Source organism: Papaver somniferum, chromosome 1, assembly GCF_003573695.1.
Source record: "Papaver somniferum cultivar HN1 chromosome 1, ASM357369v1, whole genome shotgun sequence".
Taxonomy (NCBI): domain Eukaryota; kingdom Viridiplantae; phylum Streptophyta; class Magnoliopsida; order Ranunculales; family Papaveraceae; genus Papaver; species Papaver somniferum.
In genome coordinates this window covers 92,230,890-92,257,812 of record NC_039358.1, presented here as the reverse complement: position 1 = coordinate 92,257,812, position 26,923 = coordinate 92,230,890, and the positions used below count along the sequence as shown (strand labels likewise).

Below are 26,923 nucleotides of genomic sequence, written 5' to 3'. Positions count from 1 at the left end.
TCCAATACGATTGACTAGGTAAACCACCATTCTTTCGTTCTTCTCCCTTCTTTGGATAGCATAGTACAAAATTTTTGCAAAGAGACAAGTCTTCTTCCAAAGTAAAGTTGGGTTTATCCTTTGAGTACATTGCATAGAGTTTGTAGGATTTTTAGTAGAGATTATTAATGTAGAATGTGTGATTTTGATTTGGAATGGGTGGTTATATGGAGGTGGAGTTATTTCAAATTTAAATAAGTGGTTGAACAGCTAGAAACCTTCTATAGACCGATCTTCGAACGGATCTATTTCTTAAAATTCAAAAACCTAGCCGATATGATGTTGTACAAAAGAAAATTATAGGTAGTTACGACTAGGAAATCAAAAGGAAGACCCAGCCGTAATTTTGTATAAACCTGCAGGGTTTGTGGTGTGTCAGAATTACAGTTAGTATTTCTGGCCGTAAAAAAGAGTTGATACATTCTGTCAGAATTACGGCCTGTATATGTAGCCGTAACCAGGGGCCCTTTTTTTCTTTTTTGGTTATCAGAGTAATAAACGGTTAGGTAATTCCTAACCGTAAATATATCACGGATTGGTTCCTAACCGTTCCGCGGTTACGGTCAGGAAGTAGAAAGGTCGACCAAACCGTAAACAAGAGTTGCAAATTTATGTGAAATTTACAGTTTGGAGTTCTAACCGCAAATATGATACACGTCCTGGATATGTAGCCATAACCAAGAATCATTTTTTTTTGGATTACCAGAGCAATAAACGACTAGGTATTTCCTAACCGTAAATCGGTTACGGTTGCGTTTCCTAACCGTTTTTATGTTAACGGCCGGGATTTTCTAACCGAAAAACTTTGCAAGTTCATTTGACAAGAATTATATGCATTTTCGGCTAGGTTATGTGAAGCATCGACATAGCCGAAAGTGCACAAAAAGTTCAATAATGTTGATTTTTTCGTCATATTTCTTAGATTAGACAAATGGAAAGACTAACATTCATTCATACATGCGAAGTTATAAAAACTCATCCATCCAAATCCATAACCAAACAACGAAAATAGTAAATAGACAAAGTCTTAGATAATAAAAGACCCATGAAGTAAAATAATAAAAAGCGAGTAAATAGTCATTCACATGATGCCTCCTCCGAAGACGAGCGCATAAACGCATCCAAATCGTCCTCTTGATCATGTTCCACAACTTATTCTACAACTTTAGATTTTTTTACCTCGACCACTGCCACCTTGAATTGGAGTCTTTTCACCTCCACCACGTGCACCTTGAGCACTTGTTCTAGCACGACCACCTTTTGCACTTGTTCCAACACAACCACCTTTTTCACCTCGACCACGACCACCTTTTTTACCTCCACCTCGACCGCCTCGACCACCTTTTCCTTGCTTAGATTGAACTTGCTCACCGGAGGAAGTGTCCGAGTCGTCGCTAGAAAAAGGCACCATAGCATCATTACTTGTCTTGCGGTTTCTTTTGGTGGATACTTCTTCTTTCCCTCCTTCTTGTCCTCTTCAACTACGGATTTACCTTTATCAATAGCAACACCACTAGAAGTGCCAACTTCAGTTCCTCCAGTAACAACAAGTACACCTTCATTTCCTTCAACAACTCCAACTTCATTTCCTCCAGTAACAACAACTCCAATTTCACTTCCTCCACCAACTCCAACTTCAGTTCCTCTAGTAACAACAACTCCAATCACACTTCTTCCATCTGTGGGTGTAGATGGGGCAAAACGATTTGCTGATTTTTACGAAATTGAAGAGACGATCGTGCGGAGGAGACTCCTTGAATCGAGCGAAATGTTCAACCTCACACAGATGCACTGCAAGAATGGAGTTCTTTGAATTCGAGAGATCAATCTGTAGTACTCCGTCCTAAACCAAGACAATGTCCGTTCCAGAGTAAATTCGGTCACAAGAGAGGATGGGTCGATCTGTAGGAGGGAAGCTGAGAAATGTGTGGAATCAATGATAATCAAATATTGTAGGTGTGTTATGTATTCTGAATAAGATAAGTTCTGAATGATTGAATCCCTGTTGAGAGTGATTACTCAGATGTTGAGTTGTTAATCTCGTGTTGTATGTTTGAGGTGAGATTCTTGTATATTCAATCATGATTTTAGAGACTTATTGATATTGCTAGAATTGTAGACACCATGATCCCATGAAGTGTGAAAGTTGATGGAATTAAAGAGTGGGGAAATAGAAATCTTATTTGAAACCAGTTGCTCATCATGCAGAGACTTGGTCGATTTTCCATCCACTACTTTGTTAACTCCTTCAACTGATTGCACGACTTGCTCACATTCCATCGTGTGTATGAACACACGTTCCGTAAACCTCCAAACCAAAACCCTAGTTGATATCCCCCCAAGTGACACGATTGATGTCTCGTGGTTAATTAGTCAGTTGTTGACTTCATGACTTTATGGGACAATGAGTCCATGTATTTGGTGAGTTGAACATGATTTTGCAAAATTTTCAGAGACTCATGAACATGTCTGTTGAGACAGAGGTATAATTCCCACGTTGGGGTGAGCAAGTATTGCTCATTTGATGAATTGTTGAATATTGATAGTTGAACCAATATTCCTTGGTTTAAGCAAATATTGCTCATCTGAGCAAGTGTTGCTCGTCTGATAAATTATTGGCAGCGTGACCGAAATAAAACACTAATTAGAATACTGGTAGTTGAACCGAGTATAATAAAATGGTAATCATGAGATCGTCGTAAAATTATTAGCGTTCGAATCTGAAATTATGATCCTTGGACTCAGAAACCCTAATTTGATCAATTGATGACCGAGTGATAGTTTATTGAAAATTTAACCATGGAATGAAGGAGAACCGGCTACATGAGACCGTGGGTCAACCATGTAGCGTCCATATGCTCGCATGAGAAAATTCCAAGACCCCTTGAAGAGTTGGTGAAAAGATGATCAAATGCTGGTTCAATCATTTTTCATATAATGCTCGTCTGGGCCTTAGGTGATAAAACCTAATTAATTATGGAGAGGTGAGAGACCGACCAAGGGGTCATGAAACCAACCCTGGATGGTCGTGGGATCGAATGATGATCACTTCATGAAATTCCAAAATTATTTGGAAGAGTCTTGGACCTAATACGTGCAATTGCGCAAATTAGGTCAAACCATGAAAATGCGTGGGACCGGATCATTGCGAACCCAAGAGCCAACCTTGGTCGGTCAAGGTAACATGCTCACGTCGTCAACACGTCCGCATCTCAGTCTTGAGAATTTTGATATTTTCTGGCGTGCGTTTGAGCAACCATTTGAGAAAATACAATAAAATCAGGGTTTTGCTGAAACTGAGGAAACTTCATGAGATGAAGGAAAAAAATAATTATAAAATGAAGGAATATGAGGCGTGGGACTGTTGGAGCCAAGGCATGGCTGGCCGGACAATGACCACGGTCCCATGGTGCCTTATCCTAATTTTATAATATTTTTCATGATTTTTGAAAATATCATGAAATCAAGGAATTTTGTTAAAATTAAGTAGTTTCCTTAAAGTGAAAGAGTTTCCATGGGATCAAGGAAGCAAATAATATTAAAATAATAAAATAAGGGCGTGCGGGGAAGGCTAAGGCATGGCCAGTCGGCTTGGGCCCGGTCCCACAAGTTTCCATAAGTTTATGTAATTTTTGCGTATTATTTTTCCATGATTTGAAGGAATTTTCATAATTTGAAAGAAATACCATGAAATCAAGGAATTTCATGGGATCAAGGAAATCTTAAAATAATAATAATAAAATAAGGGGAGTGTGGGAATGGCTGAGGCATGGCCGGCCTGCTGGGTCCCGATCATACGAGTTTCCCTAATTTTATATTATATTTTCATGGTTTTGTGAAAATACCATGAGATTAAGGAGTTTTCATGAGATTATGGAAATAATAATAAAATAATGAGGAACCATGAGGTGTGGGGCCGGCCGGGATCAAGGCATGGCCGGTTGGCCAATAATCACGGCCCCACAATGTTTTTCCCAATTTTATATTATTTCCTTGGTGCGAAGGAAACACCATGAAACTGAGGAGTTTCCTCAAAACGAAGGATCAAGGAAAGGATTTTCATAAGATCAAGGAAAATAACAAAAAATATGATAAAAAATAAAACTGGCGTGGGATTGGCCACGGCACGGCCGGCCGGTCGATGAGCCCAATCCCTTGGCGCCTTGGTCAATATTTTAATTATTTATTATTTTCTTTCCTATTTTGTATAAATTCATCGTTTCGTCGTATTTTGAAATACTCGTTCGTGCGGTGATTGTTAGTGTATCATCGTTGAGTACACTTGCACCTTTTGAGCCGGGGCTTACTCAGAGGTAGATCAGATGCCCATGCGTTGAATATTTATCACTAACCCATGGAATTCTGCTGGGAAGAACCATAGATTGAAGTAACGAAATACTGCGAAAATATTTGAATATTTTCGGAAATTCAGTGGATGAATCCAAAGAATTTAGGAATAATTAACTTATGGCTCTATACTAGCAGAGCAAGCTGTCTAGGAGCATTAATTATTCTGACATGAGCTTGCTGGAGCTTCATATCCTTTATATAGTCAGGGAAACTCGTTGTTTGTATCCTGAAGACGTTATCGCTCTATACTAGCAGAGCAAGCTGTCTAGGAGCCGTCAATCTCGTGATTCTATATAGAAATAATTACTGAAGTGTTCAGTATTCATGAGATATGCCGTTGTCCAGCCGAGAGACTACATATCTGCATGTACTCTGAGAGAAAGTATTCTCAGTCAGAGGATTCGATGAGAGACCCGTGTCTCAATACTCACATCTGATTGCTGGATCAGGAGTTCGTATAATTATGGGTTTACGTTTTTAGCCTTTGTCGAAAATCCACCATCTACATTAAGTACCCTGCTTAGTGAGGAAAGCCGTGTTCCTCAGTCATCATTGAATGGTGGTTTTCCGGTCATAAACAATATAAGTAATTGAACTTAGTCGTAAGTTAAGACGTTACCGGATTTTGATAATGCGAGCATACCATGACTTGAATGAAGATCTCGGCGGCATGATAGAGCATCGTTTGATGAGCATAAAGCGGCGTTGAACCGCTGGTTTGGACGATGGAACCTTGGTCGTTTAGGATTCGCGGGTCGGGCCCAAATAAAGAAATCCTTGTAAAATTAGGTTTTGAAAATAAAAATTGATATAAAAGGGAATTAATCCCTTTTTTTTTTCCACGACCAGCAACTTCATCACCTATCCACCACCTTCACGCAAGCAACAGGAGGAGAAATATTTCACGCCGGAGCACTGACCGTCGCCGCCACCGTCCGGCCAACTTCCGGCCGGCGCCGACCAGGTGTGGAATTTTTTCTTTTGCTGATGTTTATATGAGTTTCATGAAGTGATCATGTTGAAATCATATATGTGTGTAGGTGAGTAGGATTTTTGTTGAAAAACCCTTGTTTTTTGAAAACGTATGTTCGTTTGATCGTTAGTTTTGAAAACTAACAATAATCCCTGATTTAGGAGAGATTTTTAATATATGTAGACCTAGGTCTAGTGATAAAGTTTAGTTTATGAGCTTTCATGTGAACCAAAATTTTATCATAAAAGAAGTGAGTTTTCACAAAACCGAAATAAACCTTCGTTTTAGAGGATGACGACAGTACGAAGGAAAAGTTTTTTTTTTATACATGAACTTGTGTCCTGTAGGATCAGAATCTCGCAATGACAATGTTTCAGCGAAATTATCAATGACACAGCACAACAGCGTCGCAGAACGATTTCAGAAATGATAAAATAAATGACGTCAGCTAAGATCACGAGAAAGATATGATAGTCCTGCGAAAATTAGAGAGTTTGCGAAATTAACATTTGTAAGGTTGCGAGAATGTCGCAGACCATACCCGAAAATAAAGGACAGATTAGTTGTCATCCACTATGTATTTCCTTATAAATAGTCGTTCGAGTTGTAAAGAGAGGGAGAGATCTTTTTTGAAGAAACAAGTAAATAGGAGAGAGAAAGTCTAGAGCATAGATCATTCTTGATTTCTTTATCTTTTCTTGTAAGAACAATCAAATATTGATCAATAAAATTAAGAGTGTAAACCTAAAAATGAGTTGATTAATATTGAAATCGTATGAGGGGTGTAGTGCAGGATTTCCTGCAACTACATAATGGCGCTAGAAACAGGGAGGTGTTGAAGATTATTCTAGAAAAAGCTGAAAATTGATATTGAGATTTGTGAAAATTTAGAGTGATTGATTAAGAATTTTCCATAATTTCTTGCAATATTGTTAACATTGAAGAAATGGCTAGAAGAAGAAGTACATCCGAACAACCGACTACTGTTAGAAGAAGCAAAAGAATTGATGGAAGAGAAAGAAGCGAAATGGGAGAATCTACTAGAATGAGAAGTAATAGAGAAAATCAAATTCAACCACCAATTCAACAAACACTAGTTCAAGGGAGGAATACAGATTATGATAGGGTGAGCATACACACTTGGCAATCAAATTCGGCAGAAGAAGTAGAAGAAGAGCAACAAAACAGAAATTATAGACAGGAAGAGAGAAATCAAGAAGCAGATGAAGGAATAATTCATGGAGATGAGGAAATTGGAGCATTAGAAACGTTGAGACGGAGAATACATGAAGAAAGAGGAGCAGAGGCAGAAGAACGTGCAAATTTAACAAGGCAAAATCACGAATTAAGGATGGAGAATATAAGACTACAGAATAGAAGATCGAGAAGTATTACAAAATCATATTCAAGATCGACTAGATGAGAAATGAGGCGAAAATCACCCACAATCAATGCTGGAAACAATATTCAAGAAGAAATATCAAATCCTAATGAAGAATATCGCGAAAATAGAGAAAGAGTTGACGATCGTTATGTTCCACAAAATGAAACTTTTGATGATGGGCAAAATGGTGGAAATCAAGAGAACGGACAACATCAGGGACGAAATGACCAAGATGGCAAAGGAAATCGAGAGGAAGGAAGAAGAATTTTACATGTGAGAGAAGCTCAAAGAAATCAACAGACAATTGAAGAAGAAATTGAAAGACATTATGCTGAACAAGCACGTTTAATATGCAAACGTGAAAGATTGAGAGCGGAAATGGAAGAACAAGAGCTTCAGGAGACAATTCGCCAGAACAATCATGACAATCGAGAAAGAAGGCATACACAAAACCGGAATAACGGTAATCTCAATGAGGAGTATGATAGAGTAAAGAGGATGGATGAAAGACAACAAAATGAATTGATAAGAAATGAACAAAATCATGGAGGGGAAAATGAAAGGCATCATCATATGCGAATTCAAGATAGAAATGAGGAAGAGAATCGCAGAAGAAGACGAGATGAGGATAATGAAGAAGAAATGCAAAATTTCGCGAGAGAAGATAGACATGAACGCAGAAGAAGAGAGGCGAAATTAAAGAGACCAATGGATCAAGATTCAGGTGTAAATAAACAAATCTTGAAAGAATTAGAAGAAATGAGAGGAATGCTAAATAATAGAGGAGAAGTAGGTAGAAGAAAATTGGATGAAGCAATAGAAGAGGCTGCGAAAACTCCATTTACAAGGGAAGTACAATTAGGAGGAATACCACCGAAATGCAATTTGCCCGCATTAACCAGCATTTTTGATGGAACAACTTGTGCAATTAAACACATTAAATCCTATGTGAGGTGCATGTTACAATGGGAAAATCATGATGCCGCATTGTGCAAATATTTCGCATCCAGCTTAACAGGAGAGGCGTTAAAATGGTTTGAAGGTCTACCAAAGAACACAATAACCTCCTTCAATCATTTGCAGACTACATTCTTGGGGGCATATATAAGTAATAATTCCCCGCGACCTGGTATAGAAGATGTGTTTGGATTAAAACAAAGGATTGGCGAAAGTTTGAAACACCTGACTAAAAGATGGAGAACTCTGTGTAGCGAAATGGATGGCCGTGTAGATGAGAGATATCTTATATTATCATTTATCAATGCTATGTTTGCAACAAACCTATTGTATGTCCAAATTTTAAGAGTCAAGAATACGATCATAATGACTGAATTGCGAGAACTTCAAGAAGAATACATTGCTCTAGAGGAAAGGAAAAATGAAATGGAATCATATCCAGTTGCGAACACCAGCTCACAAACAGCGAATGCAAGCTTGTTACCCAAGCTAATAAACACAGTGGCGAATACTTCGCAAGTACAACAAGAGAAGGTGACAAGTAACAATCAACAGAAAATGGTAGCTATGGGAAGCCGAGATCAAGAAGAGTATGAAAGAGAAAGAAATTTCTACAATCGTGGAGGAAATAACAATATTCAAAGACTCGATCAACCGCAAGAAACTTATGGAGGTCAAAGACAAAACTATAATAGAGGACAAGGAGGTCACAAGGTAGTATGGGAAGAAATCAAGATGCCACCTCTAAATACAAGTGTGGAGAAGGTATGGGAATCTATAATCTTGATGGAGAATATACCAACACCATGGAACATGGGAACGGAACCACCTCCAAACCACAAAAGTCATGAGTTTTGTTCTTATCATCATTTTCATGGACATACCACAAATGATTGCAGAAATGTAAAAAGAATTATTTTGCGAATGATAGATCAAGGAAAACTAAACGACTTTCTGGTAGGGCATCCACAATCTCAACCACTGCCACTGCCACCACCACCAGAACATCACAAAGTGAATACGATGAAAAAGAAAGAAACATTCTTCATAGAAGTTGGTGCAAAAGCAAAAAATCTATTCTGTCACTCTATCGTACATTCATATAAGACAATTGAAGATTTTCATGATAATGTTTTGAGTAGAGTGTTCGCAAGAGATAATGATGGAAGAGAAATTATGAATATTGCGAAAATCTCGCCACTAGAGGAATGGCAGAAACAGATCATTTCTTTTACTGTAGAAGAAATTCCCGAAGGAGAAGAGGTGCATGACAATCCATTGGTAGTAAAATTAGAAATTAATCCAAAACCGAAAGAAGATGAGGATGATGAAGCTTAAGATTCATGGGCAATCAATAGAATTCTAATCAATACTGGAAGCTCTGTGAACATATTATTTTATCATACTTATAAAACCATGGATGGAATAGATGATGATCTTATACCATCAACATATAAGATATATGGTTTTAATGGTACTGCTAACAAGCCTAAAGGGGAGGTTATTATGCGAATTCCATTGAAGGGAATATCTTCTGAAATCTTATTCTGTGTCGTTGATGTAGAATCACCCTACAATGCGTTAATTGGTCGACCTTGGCTACATGGGATTCTAGGTGTAGCTTCAACTTTCCACCAGTGCATCAAATTCCCTCACCCCAGTGGTGTAGGAATCATAAAGGGAGATTGGGTTGAAGGAAAGAGGTGTTACGAAACTGAGATAGAATCTTGCGAAGAAAGAGCAAACAAGAAGGAAAACTGGCGACACAAAATCAAAGATACACAAAGAAGTGAGAGGTTGATGGTGGATGCAATCTAAAGGAAAGGAGAAGAGATGTTGCGAAACTAATGCTAGCTCAGAATAAAAATAATGAACATACCACTACTAAGGAAGCAGTAGCAGAAAATAATAAAGAAGCAGAGGATGACAAGGGTAATAAAAACAAGAAATGTATGAATGATTAAGTTGTTGCGATACTCTCGCAATAATCAAAATTCTCAAAAATACATTTGATTGAATGGCAAAATTGGATTGCGAAATTCAGATACAATATGATGATTTGCGAGACTCTCGCAGAGATAATGAATTTTACATAAAGTAATCAGAGAAAAATGACAAAAGAGAAAGAGGCGAACCTTTATGGCGTACACCCTAGTTCGCGAATACAATTTCGCAAGAGGCAAATGTAAGACCTAAAGTACGTCATATAAGGGGGTACCTGTTGCATGGCTCAGGGAAAGGCTACACCGCCACCGGAACCTGAGTCATGGAGATTTGGGGTCAATGAAGCCCATCCGGGAGAGGCACCTTGGATTCTCAGCTTAAGCATATGACTTAGGTTGGGCGACTAAGGTAATAAGGACTCTCCCAAGGAGTGCAGATCTGATCAAGGCGCCGAGGTACACGGTTGAGTCAAGAGTGCCAGACGTTTGAAGCGTACTTTGCCATTCTTGACAAGTCTTGGCTTATACTGCACTCGGCCTGAAGAAAACCCCACTTAGGGTGCAGTCTCGTAACCATAAGCCCTATAGGTAAAAGGGATAAGAGGCTGCGAAAACAACTGGTTGTTGTTAAGACTGGATGGGAGGAGCTAACCTTGTATGGTAGAAGTACGCCTCCTTGAAGGGGCAACCAGGGGGGAGATAAGGGGGCACCCTCCATTAGGGAGCTGATAAGTGTCTTAAGACGCAAATGTCATGAGGCTTTTTATTCGCAAGGATATTAAGGCTTGTCATATTTGTGCAACAATCCTGAAGAGGCAATAATACAAAAGAAAAAGGATAAGACGAGATCAATGGGTTTTCGCATGAAAGTGCGAAGACGTCCTGCGATTTCGTCGCAAGACGGCAATGTCATGGGGCTTCATTTTCGCAAGAATATTTAGGCCTGTCATATTGTCGCAACATTCCTGAAGAGGCCATAATACAAAAGAAAAAGTTAAGGCAAGATCAATGGGTTTTTGCATGAAAGTGCAAGGACGTCCTGCGATTTTGTCGCAATGACAAGAGGTGGCATAATAAGACCTTTAATTAGGAAGGCAAAATAAGACCACACAGGAATGAGATTTTGAAAAGAAACAAAATTCACTTCGCATAAGATTGCGAAGTTATACAATAAGAATTTTTTTATGAAATCTCTAATTTGGATTCAAATAACAGAGGCAAGTATGGGAATGTATGAAATTAGAAAATGTTATCTGTCTCCATATGATAGATTTACTCAAAGATTCAAGAATTAATGATTATATTGATTAACTGTATTGCAAAGAAGAATTGTTTTAATTAATGCAGGTCAAAATGAAAGAAACATAAATATATAGAAAGAAGAAATAAATGTACAAGTATTACAAAGAATCAAAGAAAGAAATAAAGACTACTTCGTAGTTAATCCTTCATTATTTTCATCAGACTTGTTCCCTTCTTCGTATGCGTCAGAATCTTCATCACCATCAGAACTTCCATCACTATCAGATTCTTCATCGTCAGCTTCGCTATCAGAGATAATCAAACTGGGAGTATTCTGTGGGATTTCTTCCAAGAGACAAGGATAATCAGAATGTGGGATATTATGATCGTCACAAACCGTTTGGATAGTTTGATTGAAAAAATGCATAACATCATTCTTAAAATTCGCAACAATGATCTTGATTTGATTCTTTAATCTAGAATACTTGTCGTTGAGAGAAGAAAGATTTTTTGCGAGTTCCTCCTTTTCAGCTTCGAGTTCCTCAATCTTTTCACGATATCTATTTTCAGAATTTGCGAGCAAATCTTTTCACGATATCTATTTTCAGAATTTGCGAGCAAAAGACAATCAATTATTAACTTGATGAGAATTCATAAGAAGCAAAAGATTAGTAAAGAAGAGCAGTTAGTAACCTTCTCTGTCAGAAATCATATCTCTAATCAAGGTTGTATGCTCAACTTGGAGACTAACATTTACACCTAAATCTTTTCTAGCATCATCTAAGATTTTCGCAGCCCAAACAAATTCATCCTCACTACTTATAAGAAGACGAGAACGAATTTGATTTTCCCTTTCGCAGAGTTCAATATTCTTGCGGTTAGCTTCATCTCGTTCAAGTTGAACTTCAAGAAGAGCCTCTTGGAATTTCTCCAAAGCCTTGGCACCTTGATCAGAGATGCAATCCTTATCATCTATGAGACCGCTAATTTTGGTTCTTAACTGATTGGTTTTCTCTTTAGAATCAAGAAGGAGACGCTTAAATCGGTTGGTTAAGCCTAAACTAGATCTATGATCAATTTCTAAGAGGCGAAATTTAGATCTAAGCTCATTTAGAGAAAGAGATGAAATTCTATCATTTGAGAAGCTATTTAAGGAATTGTTAAGACGCTCAAGAAGGGTATCATTATCCAAGGCATTAGGAAATGAACGAAGAAGGGTAGCTTCATCAGAAAGACCATAAATGTCTGCAAAAAGGATCATTTAAATAAGATAAAACAACATGATGAATGAGTAAAGGGAAAAGAGAAAAGTAACATACCGTAAAGCTGATTATTAGCTTGCTGAAGACTAGAGATTTTTTTCTTATACGAAGAAGAATCAATTTCTAATTGTCTATTTTTCTCGCGAAGACCTTTAACTTCAGCTTCCAATTCTTCATTCTTTTTGCGAAATTGAAGATTCTTCTTTTCAAGATTTTCACGTCTTCTCTCTAGATCTGAGGCAACAACAAAAGAAGCTTTTCCAGCCTGCGAAAAAATATAAAAAATATTAATATAGAAAGAAATTTTGAGTTATAACAATGAAGAAGTAAAAGGATAAAAGTATACCAGACTATTGAGAGAATGCAAGAAGTCGGGAGTCACTGATCTAGAAAATCCACGAAGAGAGCTATCACCATCCAGTAAAGGGACATCGCAAAGGGTAGCGAGAGATTTGCAGGTATTTGCGAATTGGATATCTCACATTCCTTGTAGAGAATCATAAAAGAGGCCATAGAGCTTAGCCATAGAAGATTCAGGTGGAGAATCTTCACTTGCAGCAAGATCATCGTTGTCCTCATCACCCTTGTCACTTTCGGAATTTTCGTTAGGAGGAATATTTGAAGGAGAAGAAGAACGAACTTTCCTTTTCTTTGGAGGAGGACCAGTTGATTTTTCCCTGCGAAGAGCACCTTTACCTTTATCACCAATCTTCGCAACATCGGCAGATTCTTCTACTTCAGCAATAATCTTCACACACAGATATAAATAAGAAATGGAAGCATGGAAGTAACAGTATACTGTTTAAAATCATAAGAGAAAATTGAAGAAAATTTAAAATCATAAGAGAAAATTTCTTACCTCATCTGTGTATGAGCGAAGAGCTAACATAGTACTAGATTTCCCAATCCTGTTATAATTATCTTTCAGTTTTTAGATCTGCGGAATGTTGCAAGAGTTAGCGAAAAAAATAATAAAAATCAATAAAGAAATATAAAGTGAGTTAAATGGGAAGAAACATACCTCTTTCTCCTTCTCGGGCCAAGAGAAAACCCAAGGTTGATAAGCAGCGAGATTCGCAGGAAGAACATTTGACCCAGCAATGTAGGGTCCTTTTAGCATTAAAGGAAAAACACACCATTTATCATCTTTAGATTGGCGAGGAGTTGTGTTTTTAACAGAATGCCAGTCAATATCTTGCATGAGAATTTTGGCTTCATCAATGTTATCTTTCTTTTTTAAGCGAATACCCCAGCGAGTATTCTCTTTCTTCATGGAGATAAGTTCATAGTTCTCAAAGAAATTCGCTACTGTGTATTTCTCAGCAACTATCTCTAGGTTTGCGAATTTAGGATCCCTAAGTTCTTTGGAGTAAAGAGATTCTCTACCAGCACCACGATTAGCGAACTCTAGCATCATACGGATGCAGTCCCCACTCAGTTGGAAGATAGCTCGCGAAAATCCCGAGTGAGTGAGAATTTCATAAAATAAAGGAAGATCTGGGTTATAAAGAGGAATAGGGAGACCTGCGAGAATCTGACCTAGCGAAATTATTATTGATTGATCATCACAATACTGATCAGAGAAAAGTTTGACAGAAAGAATTGATTTGGCATTTTCACCAGGAATGGTGGAGAGTGTGAAACCTTTATCAGCAAGATCTTTTTGGACATCTTGTAAATTCTTTTCATATCTATGACCACTTGGAGACATGTTTGAATATAGAGTATGGGAATGAATAAAAAGTAAGAGGATTGAAGGAGGAAAAAGTTACAGCAGCAGAACTTGCAGAAGAATAACAGAGTTGCAGAGATGAGAGAATAAAAATATAAGAGAAAGTAAAAAGAAAAATAGAAAGAAGAGTATATAAAGGAGATTTTTTTTACTCGAAGAAATAAACACCATTAAGACGAAGAGACGTGAGCGGTTGAAAAGTAGCGGTTTCAAAAGACGTGTCAAGAAACAAATGGATGAAAGAATACGTGTGATAAATACAGAATATGAAAAGATGAACAGCTGCGGCATTTCTCACATCATTCTCTACTTTGCAGAGAAGATATGAGAAGAGGCAAGATGTAGGATCAGAATCTCGCAATGATAATGTTTCAGCGAAATTATCAATGACACAGCACAACAGCGTCGCAGAACAATTTCAGAAATGATAAAATAAATGACGTCAGCTAAGATCACGAGAAAGATATGATAGTCCTGCGAAAATTAGAGAGTTTGTGAAATTAACATTTGTAAGGTTGCGAGAATGTCGCGGACCATACCCGAAAATAAAGGGCAGATTAGTTGTCATCCACTATGTATTTCCTTATAAATAGTCGTTCGAGTTGTAAAGAAAGGGAGAGATCTTTTTTGAAGAAACAAGTAAATAGGAGAGAGAAAGTCTTGAACATAGATCATTCTTGATTTCTTTATCTTTTCTTGTAAGAACATTTAAAGATTGATCAATAAAATTAAGAGTGTAAACCTAAAAATGAGTTGATTAATAATGAAATCATATGAGGGGTGTAGTGTAGGATTTCCTGCAACTACATGTCCAGGGATAAAATTTTGTTTATAAGCTTTCATGTAAATCAAAACTTTATCTTATAAGGTGTGAGCTTTCACAAAATTGAAATAAACCTTCGTTTTAAAGACGAACGACGGTACGAAGGAAAAGAGTTTTTTTTTTTTTTTTTTTATAAAATCATGGTCTGTCCATGAAAAATAATTTGCATACCAAACCGTGACATGCTTTCACGAAAAAAGGCATACGCTTTTTTTTTTTTTTTTTGCTGAGTTATTATTTCATGTTTTGTAAACATATATTTTCAACACTGATTTTTGAATAATGTTCAAAGTAAACAATTATTTATGATGAAATATTGTTTTAGTTTTCATAATTCCAAGGTAAATGTTCACGCAATGGAAATGTTCATGATTTTATGAAAATCTGAGTTTCGTTCGTCTTTTGTAGGTTTCGAAGAAACAAACGATTTTTGAGGTGTTAACTCTAGCATTACTATCACTATCGTTAGTGGAAGCATAAAAGGTAATAGTTAAGAGTTACCATTAGATGCTTTTACTCCCTTGATTTATATCTGGGCGACATACTGAAGTAGAATGTAGTGTGAACTTTACAGCTACTCCGCAAAGATGTCCAACTCCCAAGCTAACGACACTCCAAGGGACAAAATGTGTATTGATGATGATACCTCCAGAGTGAGACATGTATGGATGAGACTTCCGTTGGCGAAGAAGAGGATGAAGCCTCTGGAATTAAGAATGTCCCGAATATAAATGATGCATTTTTTGCGGAGGTTGAGCAGGAAACTGAGAATCATCTCAAATCTCCAGTGTATCGTCTTCTGATAAATCCCAGAAATGTTACTCAGAAGAAATTGGTGACTCCTAAGACAGTGATTCGGTTTTGTCTTGAATGAGGTATCTTCCTTGCATCAATCATAGAGTTTAAGCTTTCTCAACGACCTTTGGAAAAATTCTCTAGATGGGCGAGACATATGCTAGGTTTCCCTCATGTCAGGGCTATGCTCGATCAGGCGCAAGTGACTAGAGCTATTCAGGCTCCTGGAGACTTATTCATTTTCCATGATGCGAGAGGTATTGTGGCTCTACTTGCTCGTTGGTGTATTCCCACTCACACCTTTATATGCATATGGGGAGAGTTTACCGTTACCTTAGAGGATGTGGCTGCTTTGATGCATCTCCCAATCACGGGCAATCTCCCTGGAGATCTTTCAGATGAGGAGACTGCGGTTTCTAACATATTGACAGCCGCAATGGAGGAAGTGAATAAGGCGTCTGGCAGTAAAGGATGATATGCTCACTGGTTAACACGTTGGTGGCCAAAAGACGAGGTTTATGATAGTCCCATCGACGATATGTTTCCCATTGCTTCTTTCTTATGTTTATGGATGTCCAGAGACATATTTGAAGACAGTGAAAACTTGTTGAAACCCTTCGTGATCCCCTTTGCTATCAAGATGGCTCAAAGTGAGCAACTTCCGATAGGTAGCTTATTCCTGGGTTCTTTGTATTCTAACTTGGACTTCTTGATAATAGACTCTAGTGTGTCGAATGGATTTATGAAGATTGAGTGTTATGCCAACACGATGTTTCTTCAAGCTTTGATGTGGGAACACTTCAAGAACTATGCACCTATTCCACGTAATATTTTGCAAGGACCGAATGTTAATGCTCGTCACATCTTCTCTGAAAAAGATAATGCCAGGATCATGCGTTGGTCTACAAAGCAGCTTCGGTCTAAAGCACACCTCATTGATGTGTTGGATGATGAATATGAGTTCAACTTTCGCCCGTGGGTGTCTATTCCTGCTTATGTTTCCCAGCCAACGACTTTCAATGCTGGAGAGAGTGTGATGCTGATGTCTGGTGCAAATCTGAGTGATGGCGAAAGATATTTCATGTTGAGTTGCACCCCTGGTCATTTGATATCGGCTATATTCGGAGGACTTTCAGTGGAGGAATATAATATTGATAGAGCAGCTCGACAAATGGGTATGGATCAGTGTGTTCTAACTTTTCGAAGGAGGAAGCCATCAGTTGAACAACTTAGAACCCATTTAGACCATAGTCATGTGGAAGGAAGTAATTACTAGTTCCCTTGCTCCGAGAGATTTGCATATATAACTCCAGGTTATGTAGACTTTTGGGATCAACAACTTCAGCGATTGCGTGATTACGTGATGGCTGGTCAGCCTCCAGTGAAGGATCCTCCTTCTACTGAGATGATTTATGGTCGACCAAGATTGAAGTATCTCTCTGGTGATAAACGAAAATCGTCTCCAAGATCTTCTCAGGTATGTTTCTTCGTATAATCTTCATGAAATTATGAGAATTGTATTATAATTATGTTACTGAATTTTACCACAAGACGGTCGTAATGTAAGACCTCGAATCCATGTATATTTCTCAGAAACTGAAGCGATTGTTCACGGTGGAGAAGGACGGAACAAGAGTTATAAGCTGTTACCTAATACCATAAAGTCCCCAGTTGGTTCTTTGGTGAGTTCTCGGTATTCCCCTTGTCGTGACTTTTTCTCGCCCACATTATTAGGATCATGAAATCAATGTTCTAATTCCGTTGCAGAATTTTACTCCATCAAGTATCGACGGTCTTCGGTTTTCTGCTACTGAGCAAACAATTCATGATTTGAGCGATGAAAAAGAAGCCGTAAGTATTTCTTCGCATATTCAATTATGATGCTTTATAGATAAAATGTTGATTGTTGAGGATGTATCCAGGAGGATGTCGTCATGGAGACGGAGAGTGCTGATACCCATCCATCCTCTGAGAATAGAGATGAAAGCACTTCCAAAGATTCGGAGCCGAATAGAAGTAATGAGCCTTTTGTCATTAACACGGACAATCCCAATTCCTTGAATACTTCGGAGACCCCCCAAGTAAGTACATGTCCTGTATCCTCTTCATAGAAGTATGAAAGTGCTGATTTGTTAATGAATGAATGAGAATCCATGTGTATACACGAAAAACTTAGTCGAAATTCGTCGTCAGAAAATTCAGAACTCAGTTTTTTAGCAAAAACGCCGTAAAACCTTCATATGGAGTCGTATTTTCATGATCTGCATATGCATATTCAAGCCCGGAAAATTTCCAAGCTTTATTGAAGAAGATTTTTAAGTTTTGAGCACGTTCAGGGCCTGAAAAAGGCGAAACAGTAAACTTCCAAGAGACTCTCTGAACTTTTTCAGATGGTATGTTGCTCAATGTTTTGACCACATCTCCTTTCTTGTTCATCATATTGTCATAAAATTTTGACACGCTGTAGAGGACATACATACGAAGAGAATGGTATATAACCCATCCTCATATTCCTTGTAGATTGCTTCCAGTTCGTCTTCTAGTACATGGAAGAGTACAATTTCTTCAGACGAGGTTACCGTAAAACGTATTTTCATGACTTTCATGCCATTTTCTCGTGCCTTGAGTATATGATGATGAACTTTGATGATTTCGTATTTCTTGTATACTTTATTTCGTAATCTTCTCTGGTTTCATGTTTATGTGACTCATGTAATCTTCGTATTAGGTGTCAAATACCGAAGTTCAGGATATTGAAACCAATGAGGATAACTCGAACTTCCCTGGAGTTATTGACGAAGAGACAACCATCCATGCACTTCAATGCCATGAGAAGGTTTTCACTGAAGTTGTGGAAACCCAGATTGTTGCTGATCAGTCGTAGAAGGAACTGAAACACCGGAGAATGTTGTTGCTCTGATTGTAGAAGTTGCCCTAGTAATTGAGAACCGTATAGTGGTGCATGAATATCCAAGTGAAGAAGTTTCTTTTGATCCTCCATTTGATGCTTCACTCCCGTATCATCAACTAGTTGGTGGATTCAGCGTTCCCATTGGATATGCAGGCTTGTACGAGAAAATATGGAAGAAGTTTGGTCACATAATTGTCGACAGGAATTCTGGGCGTGCTTATGCCTCAACAATGCAAGTAGGTATTATCTTGCATGTTGTAAGTGATATATGCACTAAGGCCAGAAGTACTGTGACCCCAGATATACTCTTTGATTGGGAGTTTAACTTGGAGAATTCAGAAAGACTTGGCTTCAATGTGAAGTGGCTTCGTAAGCAAATAAACGCCATCAAGGACTCATGTGAGAACGACATACCCTTTCCCAATGATGTTGTGATGGAGAAAGAAGACAAGATTGCCAGGCTTACTGAAGAGTTGAACAAGGAGAAGGCGGCTTTGCAGGCCTTGAAGGATGCAGAGGAGCGAAAATCCCTTTTTGTTGTTTTTCTTTGATTTCCTTTTTCATGATCTCTTGAGCTTCTGAACTTCTGAGAGATGTGAGGTTTTTATTTGGATTTTGATATTAGATGGTTTTGGATTGGTAGATGGTTAAGGATTTTCTTTTGGATTTGATAGAGATTTTTCTTTAAGAAATATGAATTGAATTTTGATAAATTGTTGAATTCAAATGCTGATTGCAAGTATTGCAAACATTTTGGAGGAATTGAAATACAATGAAAGAAAATCCTAAATGCCAAATCCAGACGTCATGAATGCTTCAAACGCCCAGTATCTCAAATGTTTGATAATTTCAGACAAATGCCTTAAGCCAATTCTCGTGAATTACTGGTATGGTTCTGCCATCTGTGTTGATCGGTTTGTAGTATCCTCCGGTTATGGACTTAGCAACCATAAATGGTCCTTCCCAATTGTAGTTCCTTGTAGAATGAAGACCACGCTGAGCTGCTTTGAGAACCAGTCCCCCTTCATGAAATTTGTTAGGTTTGGTCGACCGCGCTTTGAATATCTTCTGTTGATTCGGAATTCCTCGTGTGACGAAATTCCGTGGCTGTGGCACATATGGACATTCGTGCAGAAAGGAGTATCCTTCATAATATTTGTCATGCTTAGCCACATACTCCGCAATGAATCTCTTGATTGGATGATCAACCTAAAGAAGTTATGAATCCAACCATTGGGTGTAATATTGCTGAGGCGAAATTATCCACTCATAGCATTTTTCAACTGCTAAATTGTTTGCGGAGTGAAGCCCTTGAACCAAATAAGCATATTTGAAAACTGATGATATGGGCACATGAGAAGGAATAAGACTTTCCTGAGTGCGAAATCTCTTGACAAAAACGTTTGGATGTTCCTCGGGCTTTTGTGTAAGTTCTGTCAAGGCTTTGACCTCCTCCAGATACTCGAATGGTGAGATATCTTCTTTTTCTTCCTCTGAGTCAGAGGTTTCTTCAGCGGAGAGATGTGTAATTGAAGGTGTCAGTGTCACCTTCCCATCATGAATCCATGTGCGTCCAAGAATCATGTCATATCCTGGATCTTCTCGGATTATGTAAAACTTGGTCTCAGTGCAGACCAAATTTTTTTTGACTTTGAGTATGACGTAGCCGTACGCGTTTCTGGAAACTCCTTCGTGATCTCTGATTGCCATTGGGGCATGAGTAGCTTCCTGTTGAGTAATGTCAGCGGCTCTGAGAGTTTTCAGAGGGATGATGTTGACGGCAGTGCCGACATCAACAAATGCTCTCTTGAACTCGTTTCCTTTGATGTGCACTGTGGTGAGAAGTCCCCAGTCATACATTTCTTTGTCCGTCGCTAGAGGCTCAGTGAATGTCTCTTGAATCAGTAGACGCTTTCCTGACACGATGTGGTTTAATGCCGCAAACATGTCTTTCCTTTGAGCCTTTGATAAGTATAGCAATTCGCAGACATGCTCGATCAAGGATTGAACTGCTTCTTTGACGGGAGGTTCAGAGATGGTAAAGGCCCTGACTGGGAGGAGGTTTCTGTGTACTCCTTCAGTCCCCAAGTTGAGTTCTCCCGATTCGACCTTTTCTTTAAATATGCGCTTCAAAGTTTTATAATCACTTGTGGGATGACTGACGAACCTATGAAAGCGACAATACCGAGGATTTTCCATGGCCTCTTCAGTTGGTTCCTTCTTGACATATGGCAACTTGATTGCACCATCCTGAATCCAAGCATCCAGCAATTCGATGACTTATTCAATGCAGTAGGGGAAATCAAGTGCTTCTGGATCTTCCGTGTGTTGGGGAGGAGTTTTCCCATTATCTTTTTTTTGTGCCTTTGGAGGAGATGAGGAAGTATGCTTATGTTGTGGATCAGCTTTCCGTTTGCTTCCTTCCGCAACAACATTTGTGGAAGTCTGAAGGTTGTATTGTTTGTTGATCAAACGTCTGCTGCTGCCTCTGACGTCTCGTGGTTCTTTAGCTTTTGCAGTATTAGTCCTTTCTAGTAGAGTATGTGCAGTAGTTGCGGACCTATTGGCTGCTTCATGGAGTTCTGAGAAAGTATGGAACCTGAGATTCTCCAATAAGGCTCTGTAGAATGGAATCATTCCATTGATGCATAGGTCCACAAGTTGTTATTCTGTGACATTCGGATCATGGCAATCCAACGCTTGAACTTTGAACTTCTTCATATAGTCGTTAGGATGTTCGGTGTTCTTTTGAAACATCCTTCCGAGATCAGAGAGGGTGACTTGCTCTGAAACAAAGAAATACTTTCTATAGAAAGCATTAACCATTTCTTCCCAACTGTTGATAGTTCCTGGTGCGGTGTTGTTATATCAGGTGTATGCCCTGCCTTTCAAGGATTTTGAAAATTCTTTGAGACGAACAACATGGTTATGCTCATGTTCACCCAAATCTTCCAGGAACCGAGAAACATGTTCTCGAGCGTTGCCGGTTCCGTCGTACAAAGTGAAGGTTGGAGAGACATAACCTTTTGGGAGAGGGATCCTTTGTGTATCAGCAGGGTATGGAGGTTGGTGACGATGGACATGTGGGGTCTTGTCTCTTCCGCGGTTCTCCATAAGGCGTTCCAAATATTCCCGAGTGATGAAGTTTGATGATTCCTTCGCGTCTGCGGCTTCGCGGACTTCATCATCATTTATTGTATGAATTGGAATTACCTCAAGATCGGCGTCTGAGGATTTCTCCTTCTCTTTCCCTTTTTCTTGGATCTTCCCTGACATTGTATCAGTGAGAGCCTTTAGTTGATTAAATAGCTCCTTTGTGTTGTAGCCATATCGGTTTGATTATTTGCAAGAGCCTCTTGCACTTTGATGAGATCAGCAATGGTAGGTGGTCGATTTCCTCTGACTTCCTCAGGGTGTCGGCCGAACAAAAGATGACCCTCCGCGTTGACGTGAGGAGGAGTAACATTACCACCGTCAGTGTTAGAGGCCGGAATCATTCTAGGAATATCCTCGTTGTCGTCGTTGTTGTTATTGCTAGTGCTAACGCCATTTACGTTGGAACCTGTGACTAACCCAGACCTAAGACCAGCCATCTTGTGTAGTTGTCATATTGCAACCGAAAGAATGATCTCCCACTGTGGTTGCCAATCTGTAGATGGGGAAAAACGATTTGCTGGTTTTTACGGAACTGAAGAGACGACCGTGCGGAGGAGACTCCTTGAACCGAGCGAAATGTTCAACCTCACACAGATGCACTGCAAGAAGGGAGTGCTTTGAGTTCGAGAGATCAATCTGTAGTACTCCGGCCTAAACCAAGACAATGGCCGTTCCAGAGTAAATTTGGTCACAAGAGAGGATGGGTCGATTTGTAGGAGGGAAGCTGAGAAATGTGTGGAATCAATGATAATCAAAGATTATATGTGTGTTATGTATTATGAATAAGATAAGTTCTGAATGATTGAATCCCTGTTGAGAGTGATTACTCAGATGTTGAGTTGTTAATATCGTGTTGTCTGTTTGACGTGGGATTCTTGTATATTCAATCATGATTTCAGAGACTTATTTATATTGCTGGAATTGTAGAAACCATGATCCCATGAAGTGTGACATTTGATGGAATCAAAGAGTGGGGAAATGGAAATCGTGTTTGAAACCAGTTGCTCATCATGCAGAGACTTGGTCGATTTTCTATCCACTACTTTGTTAACTCCTTCAACTGATTGCACGACTTGCTCACATTCCATCATGTGTATGAACACACGTGCCATAAACCGCCAGACCAAAACCCTAGTTGATATCCCCCCAAGTGACACGATTGATGTCTCGTGGTTAATTAGTCATTTGTTGACTTCATGACTTTATGGGACGATGAGTCCATGTATTTGCTGAGTTGAACATGATTTTGCAAAATGTTCTGAGACTCATGAATTGAACGTGTATGTTGAGAAAGAGGTATAATTCTCACGTTGAGGTGAGCAAGTATTGCTCATTTGATGAATTGTTGAATATTGATAGTTGAACCAATATTCCTTGGTTTGAGCAAATATTGCTCATCTGAGCAAGTGTTGCTCGTCTGATGAATTATTGGCAGCGTGACCGAAATATAACATTAATTAGAATACTGGTAGTTGAACCGAGTATAATAAAATGGTGATCATGAGATCGTCGTAAAATTATTATCGTTCGAATCTGGAATTATGATCCTTGGACTCAGAAACCCTAATTTGATCAATTGATGGCCGAGTGATAGTTTGTTGAAAATTTAACCATGGAATGAAGGAGGACCGGTTACATGAGACCGTGGGTCAACCATGTAGTATCCATATGCTCGCGTGAGCAAATACCAAGACCCATTGAAGAGTTGGTGAAAATATGATCAAATGCTGGTTCAATCATTTTTCATATAATGCTCGTCTGGGCCTTAGGTGATAAAACCTAATTAATTATAGAGAGGTGAGAGACCGACCAAGGGGTCATGAAACCAACCCTGGATGGTCGTGGGATCGAATGATGATCACTTCATGAAATTCAAAAATTATTTGGAAGAGTCTTGGACCTAATACGTGCAATTGCGCAAATTAGGTCAAACCATGAAAATACGTAGGACCGGATCATTGCGAACCAAAGATCCAATCTTGGTCGGTCAAGGTAACATGCTCACATCGTCAACACGTCCGCGTCTCAGTCTTGAGAATTTCGATATTTTCTGGCGTGCGTTTGAGCAACCATTTGAGAAAATACAATAAAATCAGGGTTTTGCTGAAACTGAGGAAACTTCATGAGATGAAGGAAAAAAATAATTATAAAATGAAGGAATATGAGGTGTGGGACCGCTGGAGCCAAGGCATGGCCGGCCGACAGTGACCACGGTCCCATGGTGCCTTTTCCTAATTTTATAATATTTTTCATGATTTTATGAAAATATCATGAAATCAAGGAATTTTGTTAAAATTAAGGAGTTTCCTTAAAGTGAAAGAGTTTCCATGGGATCAAGGAAGTAAATAATATTAAAATAATAAAATAAGGGCGTGTGGGGCCGACTAGGGCATGGCAGGCCGGCTTGGGTCCAGTCCCACAAGTTTCCCTAATTTTATGTAATTTTTGTGTATTATTTTCCATGATTTGAAGGAATTTTCATAATTTGAAAGAAATACCATGAAATCAAGGAATTTCATGAGATCAAGGAAACCTTAAAATAATAATAATAAAATAAGGGGCGTGCGGGACCGGCTGAGGCATGGTCGGCCGGCTGGGCCCGGTCCCACGAGTTTTCCTAATTTTATATTATATTTCCATGGTTTTGTGAAAATACCATGAGATTAAGGAGTTTTCATGAGACTAGGGAACTAATAATAAAATAATGAGGAACCATGAGGTGTGGGACCGGCCGGGATCAAGGCATGGCGGGTTGGTCAATAATCACAGCCATACAATGTTTTTCCCAATTTTATATTATTTCCTTGGTGCGAATGGAACACCATGAAACTGAGGAGTTTCCTCAAAACGAAGGATATTTGTTCAAATGAAAGGATTTTCATAAGATCAAGGAAATAACAAAAAATATGCTGAAATATAAAACTGGCGTGGGATTGGCCACGGCACGGCCGGCCGGTCGATGAGCCCAATCCCTTGGCGCCTTGGTCAATATTTTAATTATTTATTGTTTTCTTTCCTATTTTGCATAGATTCATCGTTTCGTCGTATTTTGAAATACTCGTTCGTGCGGTGATTGTTAGTGTATCATCGTTGAGTACACTTGCAACTTTTGAGCCGGGGCTTACTCAGAGGTGTCTTAGATCCCCGTTCATTGAATATTTATTACTAACCCATGGAATTCAGCTGGGAAGAACCATAGATTGAAGTAACGTAATACTGCAAAAATATTTGAATATTTTCGGAAATTTAGTGGATGAATCCAAGAATTTAGGAATAATTAACTTATGGCTCTATGCTAGCACATCAAGCTATCTAGGAGCATTAGTTATTCTGACATGAGCTTGCTGGAGCTTCATATCCTTTATATAGTCAGGGAAACTCGTTGTTTGTAACCTGAAGACGTTATCGCTCTATACTAGCAGAGCAAGCTGTCTAGGAGCCGTCAATCTCGTGATTCTATATAGAAATAATTACTGGAGTGTTCAGTATTCATGAGATATGTTGTTGTCCAGCCGAGAGACTACATATATGCATGTACTCTGAAAGAAAGTATTCTCAGTCAGAGGATTCGATGAGAGACCCGTGTCTCAATACTCACATCTGATTGCTGGATCAGGAGTTCGTATAATTATGGGTTTACGTTTTTAGCCTTTGTAGAAAATCCACCATCTACGTGGGAACTAAAAATTGACTACCTAAAGCAGTTCCAGCTCCAACTTCATCTCCTCCACCTTCATTTTCTCCAGCAGTCACAAATGCACTTGCACCCAATGGTTTTGTGTGACGAGGTTGCGGAGTCGGGTCACTACGAGGTGTTACTTCTTGTGATCTTTTTTTCTTCTTTTCTTTTGCTGTGTTCAAAGACAAATAAGGCCAAAAACCAAAAGTAGATAAGTAAAAAAGGCTAGGAAATTTTGACACAACTAAGCCGTGACACTGAAAACGGCTAGGAAAAATGGATAGACCCAGACGCAAACATAATCACAGATGGGAAATTTAGTAATCGACCTAGACGAAAAACAAATAACGTCTATGAAGCATAATTTATGGCTTGGTTACTCCTATTACGGATAGGAAAACCTATACGTGGAAATACAGCTAGTTTAATATTTATCCAAGTAACACATACGAATAGGAAAATCCAAGCCATAATATAAAAACGACTAGGAAACTAAATATTACGGTCAGGATACAAAGTTACTGATAGAAAGACCGAGACGTAAACACTACCGCTGAAAAAAATCGAACATAGGAGAATATACGGCTAGGAATAACCAAGCCTTATACAACTTGTTGCGGATAGGATTTCTCCATCTCGTATGCATCGACTATTTTACGGCTGGGAGTTGTTAGATATCCCAACCGTAAAGTTTACAAACGACTGAGAGTTCTTAGATATCCCAACCGTATAACATATACACGGCTGGAAAAATAATAAATCCCAACTTTGAGACCTATTTACGGCTGGGAGTACAAGAACTCCTAGCCGTAAGCATTTTCAGAAACTGTTTTTTCAGACATAAAATTTTTCGAAACCTACTGAATAATCAACAAAACGCTTAAATGCAGAGTGGGTTTTTCAATTCATACCTTATTGCTGTCATATCAGGAGTCTCTGCTGCTGGTGCATCTCCTTCATTCACTTCTTCTTGATCTTCAGTTTCATCTTCATTTGATGAAGTTGGTTTCTCTGCTTCATAAGGAGGTGGATTCGACGAAGATTGACCTAGCATTTCCTTAGGTTTCATGGTTTTATACAATGAATTTAATCGACGACGATTTTTTTTTGAATCAACGATTAATCGTTTCAAACGAAGAATGGAAGAAGAAATAGAAGGAAAAAAAGAGAGGAGAGTGTGAAGAGGAAGGGGAAGAAATAGGTGAGGGACGGTTTTGTTTTTCTTTTAATGATTTTACAATTTTTTTTGTTTTGATTTTTCAGTTTTTTTTATTAGATTAATTAGTTAATGGAAGTGTAGAAGATTAATAAGTGAAAATGATTGACGGTATTTTTGAACTTTTACATAAATCTGGTCTCCACCTATAAAGTTTTGGTTCCAATTAGTAATTTAAGCCCCAAGATTCTTAGCCCCCTATGACCCCAATAATAGGATTTTTATTTTACTCTATCCAAGTACTAATGTATGGTAATTTTAACATCTGTCCTGATTTAGCTATTATTGTGTTGTATTTCATGGAATTCAGCTGAAAAATAATTCCCGGTAAAACTAGTATGTGAAAATGCGGTAGCAATGTAGTTCATTATTCAGTTCAGGTATCTTCTCTTTTTAAATGAAGCAGTAAATGAAACCAATGTAGTTTCATATTAGTCCTTTTCATCATTGTGTTGTATTTC

The 26,923-nt window shown here is 38.6% G+C and overlaps 1 protein-coding gene across 1 annotated transcript; it reads right to left on the bottom strand.

Moving 5' to 3' along the window:
* Positions 1–1,204: 1,204 nt before the first annotated feature.
* Positions 1,205–25,717, bottom strand: LOC113347499 (keratin, type I cytoskeletal 9-like). The gene is made up of 4 exons (XM_026591174.1): positions 25,636–25,717; positions 25,263–25,418; positions 1,490–1,718; positions 1,205–1,433 (listed from the first exon to the last, which is right to left on the bottom strand). Exons 1-4 carry the CDS (start codon positions 25,715–25,717, stop codon positions 1,205–1,207), a joined length of 696 nt encoding a protein of 231 aa, XP_026446959.1.
* Positions 25,718–26,923: the final 1,206 nt, after the last annotated feature.